This window comes from Calcarisporiella thermophila (genome assembly GCF_041956535.1).
Source record: "Calcarisporiella thermophila strain CBS 279.70 unplaced genomic scaffold VTP21scaffold_47, whole genome shotgun sequence".
NCBI lineage: Eukaryota > Fungi > Calcarisporiellomycota > Calcarisporiellomycetes > Calcarisporiellales > Calcarisporiellaceae > Calcarisporiella > Calcarisporiella thermophila.
The window spans coordinates 1-5707 of record NW_027192237.1 but is presented as its reverse complement, the minus strand read 5'-3'; the positions used below and the strand labels follow the sequence as shown (position 1 = coordinate 5707).

The following is a 5707-nucleotide window of genomic DNA, read 5'->3' as shown; positions in this document are numbered from 1 at the left end:
ACGTTCTTACACTCTCCCATCGCCACGCTTCTACATATTCTATTTTCATCGCGGCTGGATAACTTTCGAGGGCGACCCATTTTCTTTCTTGGAGAATTGTTTGATGCATTCTCTTTATTCTGGAGTATTCTTGTCACGCTACTTTTTCCAATGCCTTCTCGGGCGGCAATTTCGCGTGTTGAGTATCCCTCTTCGAGGAGGACGGATACGCGAGCACGTTTACTTGGAGTGATTCGAGGCATAAGGCTTGTTTTTTTAAAATAAATAAGAGTATGATTAGCAGAAAATATGGAGAAACTTTCGAGCCGTGGACACCTTTAGATATCGAGCTACAAGGGTACAAGTCTACCCCGGTTTATATCGGTCAAAATTGTCCCACTTCATTTTTCATAATAAATCGGTATATCCCTGTAAAGATGCAAACAAAATAGTCCGTATTGTAAACATCGTGAAAGCAGGCACAGATAGTTCTTAAAACATAAATAGTGTTTATTTGAAATAGAAATTTTTCAGGAAATATGATTAATTTATTAAAAATAAAGAGATGCCCCAAAACTTTCCGGAGGTACTTTATATTAATGTTTCAATCTGATATTCCCGATATTCTATATAAATTCAACTTTTTTGCTTTATTGCTCCTCACCCCTTACTTGAATTCTGTAAGGTGAAGATACCAATTAATTTAGATAATATTTTTTTACAGTATTTAGATTTAATAATAAACCTCTTTCTTGAATTATATAAGAATTCGGACCTTACCAGTCCCATATCCGTTACAGCAACCTTTTTGGTTTTGAAGTGCGTTTTATTTTGGTCAAAATACTATTCATTATTATCCATCCTCACATAATTATCTAATCTACTCACACACTTAATAAAATATATCTTAAATTCTGATCCTTCATTTCCAGATTCAGTATTTCTGTCCAAAAAATCTCAAAAATTGCAACCTCTCCTGTTTTCAATGGTTGCGATTGCTTCTTTTCTACATTTCCCCATACCAAATATATTTTCTCAATAAAAAGAGGTAAAATCAAACCTAAATTTTTTTATTTTTTTATGATTTTTTCCCATTTTTTTAGTATTTTAAATTTTTAGTATAATATAACAAAGTAATGATTGAGTACATATTGTAAAGATGTGATCAGAAATATTTCATAGTTTGTTATTAGTTACTATCGAAGCTGCTCCCTTTATCGTTAAAACTGAAGCTAAAACTGCCCGGTCCTTGATTGCTATTCGAACGACCCGGTCCAAAACTAGCGCTGCTGTTTGGCCCTCTAAATCTAACTCCTTGATTGCTATTCGAACGACCCGGTCCAATACTAGCGCTGCCATTTGACCCTCTCAATCCAACTCCTTGATTGCTATTCGAACGACCAGGTCCAAAACCAGCGTTGCCATTTGACCCTCTAAATCTAACTCCTTGATTTTGATTAAATTGCGGGATAAATTGGCGAGCAAACGGAGGTATAAACTCTGCTCCTGGAAATGGAAGCCGCGTTTTATCTAATTGTCTTTTATCAAAAGAACAGCTGCTTCCGCTACAGCTATAGCTATAACTTCCATCACCTCCACTTCCGCTGCCGCGACCTGGTCCAGAGCTAGATCTGCTATTTGTTCCTGAATTGTTATCTCCAAATATAGCTCCATTATCTTGGCTACCGCCTTGATTGGACTGTTGAATATATTTGCGAGCTATATCTGGAATGTTTTCAGCTCCTGAAAACTGTCTTTTGTCTATATTGTTGATTACAGGGGATGCAAGTACATGATGAGTTAAAGTGCATACAACAAATGCTGCTAAGTAAATTGGCGCCTTCATATTGATAAAAGAATGAATACAATGGATCTGATGATCTGTTTAAACTGTCCTATTTACGCCATGCGTTTATATATTTTCACAAAAACGAATCATCCATTTTGTCATTTCATAAACTTTGAAATAATTTATAGTACCCTCATAAAGTTTGTATGAGACTGTGGACTACTTAAGCCGTCCACATTTCACTATGGATTATCCCCTAATGATTAATAAAATGGTTCAATCTCCAGATAAGATACTACTGCCAGTAGATTTTATTTAAAATATAAGGGCATATAACAATTTCTAGTACAGCTTATATAAAAAGGTGTACTGAGTTGGTAATTTTCTGAGGATAATATCTCTCTATCCATTTTTTTATGTCATCGATTCAAGCAGGGTACCCTTTTATCAATGTACAATAATATCGAAATATATTTATAACCCAAGGGTTATTCCAAAGCTATTGAGAGTCATTGTAACAGGCTGTAGGATATTACAATCCTTATTAAATCCTGGACAGTATAAGGATGCTATCAATGTGAAAGAATCTATTATATACGAAGGAAAAACAGATTGTCTTCCAGCTACGTGAAGCAAAAATTTCAACGAGAAGAACTACCTGTTTAAGTGTGAATAAAGAAGCCTCTTCTCATGTCCTTACCCGAAATAGATGTCGCCTGAGGATTTGTTAGAAAGGGCTAAAACTGGACGGAGGATGATTGGAAGCTAGTAGTGTTTTGGGGGGAGGTCAAAATCCCTCTACTGGGTAAGGGTGCAAGAAGATCCCCAAGCAAGCATAAGAGCAACCCGCTCCGCTGTCGTCATTTTAAACCTATACCGAAACACAGGAAAGAAACATTTAGTGGTGTATAGTTATGCTATTACGTATTGCACAGGCAACTTGTGTCAAATCATTGAGGTAACTGGATCCTACAAAGAAGCTGCCTCGAAGAAACTCCGCCGAATATTCCAAATCATTGTAATTTACTGTAAACGAATCTAAAATTCTTTGGGTCGTCAAGATTTCAAACCTAGTAAACATGGATATCGGAGAACGGGAACATTTTAGTAATAAGGACTTTATCCCAGGAAGGTGGGTTATTCCAATAAAAATTTGTGGCAAAAATTGATGGCCCGGAATTCGGCCTCTGAAAATTGCACCCTTGAATTATCCCTAAAATTTTACCTGCAAGTTCCAAATAAGAAATCAAGTGTATACAAATAATAAATGAACTTATTTCATACCAATTTAAGCCAAAACTAGCCTACCTTATACTCGTGATTTTCCTAATGGATTGCCTCTTATTAAGGAGTTGAATCTAGTATTAATTCATTTAGAAATAAACCACTCATTCATGTTACTTAATCAAATGCGGAAATAAAACGTTGATACTAAGGAGAGCAGCAGAAAGAAATATTTATTTTATTGATTAATTTATTCCCTACAGAGAGAATTCATGGGGTAAGAGTTACGACATATCTGGGCGATTTACTAATCGCAGCCTTCTCGAGACAGAAAACGATGGAGCACACTCAGATAGTAGTCCAGACCTTGGAAGCATGAGGTTTTCTGATCAACCTTAAAAATCGCTCTTAACCCCGACCCAGACGATCGAACACCTGAGGTTCAGCGTCAATACTCAGAAAATGTCGATCAAGTTACCAGGCAAAAAAGGTAAGGGATATCGACTCCATAGCCACCAGACTACACGACATAGGGTTCACGACATCCCGACATTTGGCGGTATTCTTCGGAGCGTCAAATATAGCATTTCCAGCAATATTGCCTAGCAGACTATTTTCAAGGTCACTGATGATGGCGCACACCAGGGCACTGAGCACCAATCCGTGCTGGGACACTTCATTCAACCTCCCACAGGAAGCATTGGAGGAGTTAGAGTGTTGGGCAGAAGACCCTAAAATATGGAACAGGAAATCGTTTCTTCCCTCGGCTCTATCCAGAATTGCTACGACCGACGCGTCAGACACTGGGTGGAGCGCGAAATTCAGATCCCTTACCTTAGGAGGACTGTGGTCAAAAAAAGAGAGTCAATATCACGTCAACTGGAAAGAACTCAAGGAAACTCAGTTGTGTCATGATCCTTCTCATCCAGGATCCAGGATTCCAGGATCGAGAAGAAATGGAGACTCTATTCATTCAACCCCTTCGCAGAGAGGCTAACGAGTTATCTTCCACTTTTTTCTCCAGATACTCAGAGCCAGGATCTGCCGCAACGGACACCCTATCACAGCATTGGGAAAAGAAATGCAATCCACACACCAATCCACCATGGACAGTAATAGTACGAGTACTCCGTAAGGCAGTGATGGAGAAAATGGATCTAACGATAGTGACCCCATATTGGCCATCCGTCCATGGTTTCCCTTGCTGCTACAACTGAAACTGGAGAATACAATCAGGATACCGAGGAAGGCGATCCGTCTGGCGCCAACACGAACAAGGCACCCGCTGAAGAACAAATTATGGTATCTTACCGCATGGCGCATCTCAGAAGAATTGCAGAAAAAGAGCACTTCACTAACGCAGAAAAATGGATTGAAAGGTATGTAGCGAACGACATTCCACTATTCCAAGCCCGAGCATCTGCAATACCAGCACCAGCATCAGCAGCAGCCTAAACAAGGCAGGGCCATAAAGTCAGTGTTGCTATAAACTGACTTAAACATCCGCAATAGTCACTTTTTCAAGGGCCTTCTGAACCATCGTGAAGCGTGGATTGCAGACTTTGCCTTGTTCAATTCCCTTAAGCTGTCGCATACGTTAGGCTTAAGTAAAAATTATTTAACAAAATCAATCTCCTATATGAATTTTCTGTTAGGTTAAAGCCGATGACATAAATGCTGACAAATTTGAGAAGACATCACTTATATTGGTTAATCAATTTAACATGAGTTTAGATTCAGCTTAAATTCGCTTATATTTAGGATTAAAAGCCAGACAAAAACTTCATTATCAATTTCCAATGTTAAAATTTTTATATACCATCGCACTTTGCACTTTGGTGAGTGCTGGTAATCCCGTTAACCTATATTCTGAATTTGACTATAAGGGTGGGGGTTTTACGGCTGGAATATATCCTACACAATGCCATTTAATCAATAATTCGAAAGTGTACAATCATGTAAAATCGATTCATGTTTATGTGCACCATCCAAGACCACTGGAATTGTACGGGGATGATAACTGCACCATGCTAATTGCAACTGTCCAGAAAAGCTATAAAAAATTTTATTATCCTTATATTAAAAGTGTTAAATATTTGTACCCGGAATAAACATTACCATTTGATTTTTAATACAGTGACCCTACAAAAAACTCGGATAAATAAAATGTTTAGAAAACATCGGGCATTATGAAACCCGAACAAAACCTCTATGTTCCTATACGTTTTCTTATCGTCACATATATTCTATATGCTCTTTTATGTTCCCCTTTTGATAGCACTTTGTAGAGTTAATAATGAATATTTAACGAATAGGTAATTAGTAGTAAATAATAGGTATTTATTTAATTCCGATATATATATTTTTATTATCCATTTTTGCTTTCCTTTCTGGCTGCTCTTGTTGGCTGATATCTTCTCGGTCTATTTTCGATACTAATTTTCTTTCCTCTGCCTTTGCCTCTGCCTCTGCCTCTGCCTCTACCTGTTGAATAGGTAATTTGGACCCCTCCTCTCCTTGCGTGATTTGATGCTAAATGACCTAGGTTTCCTGTCATTTCACGCACTTCGCTTCGAATAAACTCTCTTAAATCTGCAGGAGATACTCTGAGATTCTCATTAATATTATTATCTATAGAAATAGATAAACGAAAATATTAATCTTCAAATGATGTTGAGGTCAATTGAAGTTGATATGCCACCTTCATCTGACATG

General features: G+C 37.7%; 2 protein-coding genes across 2 annotated transcripts; both read right to left on the bottom strand.

Annotated features, from left to right (window-relative positions):
• Positions 1 to 1347: 1347 nt before the first annotated feature.
• Positions 1348 to 1653, bottom strand: VTP21DRAFT_9045 (uncharacterized protein; the record flags this gene model as incomplete). The annotated part of the gene is made up of 2 exons (XM_069399961.1): positions 1348 to 1485; positions 1573 to 1653. 2 exons carry the CDS (start codon positions 1651 to 1653, stop codon positions 1348 to 1350), a joined length of 219 nt encoding a protein of 72 aa, XP_069245541.1.
• Positions 1654 to 3299: 1646 nt separating this feature from the next.
• VTP21DRAFT_9044 (uncharacterized protein) lies at positions 3300 to 4586 on the bottom strand (the record flags this gene model as incomplete). Its single annotated transcript, XM_069399960.1, has 5 exons — positions 3300 to 3427; positions 3517 to 3836; positions 3991 to 4149; positions 4304 to 4443; positions 4509 to 4586. The coding sequence occupies 5 exons, from the start codon at positions 4584 to 4586 to the stop codon at positions 3300 to 3302; spliced, it is 825 nt and encodes a 274-aa protein (XP_069245540.1).
• Between the last annotated feature and the right edge of the window lie 1121 nt (positions 4587 to 5707).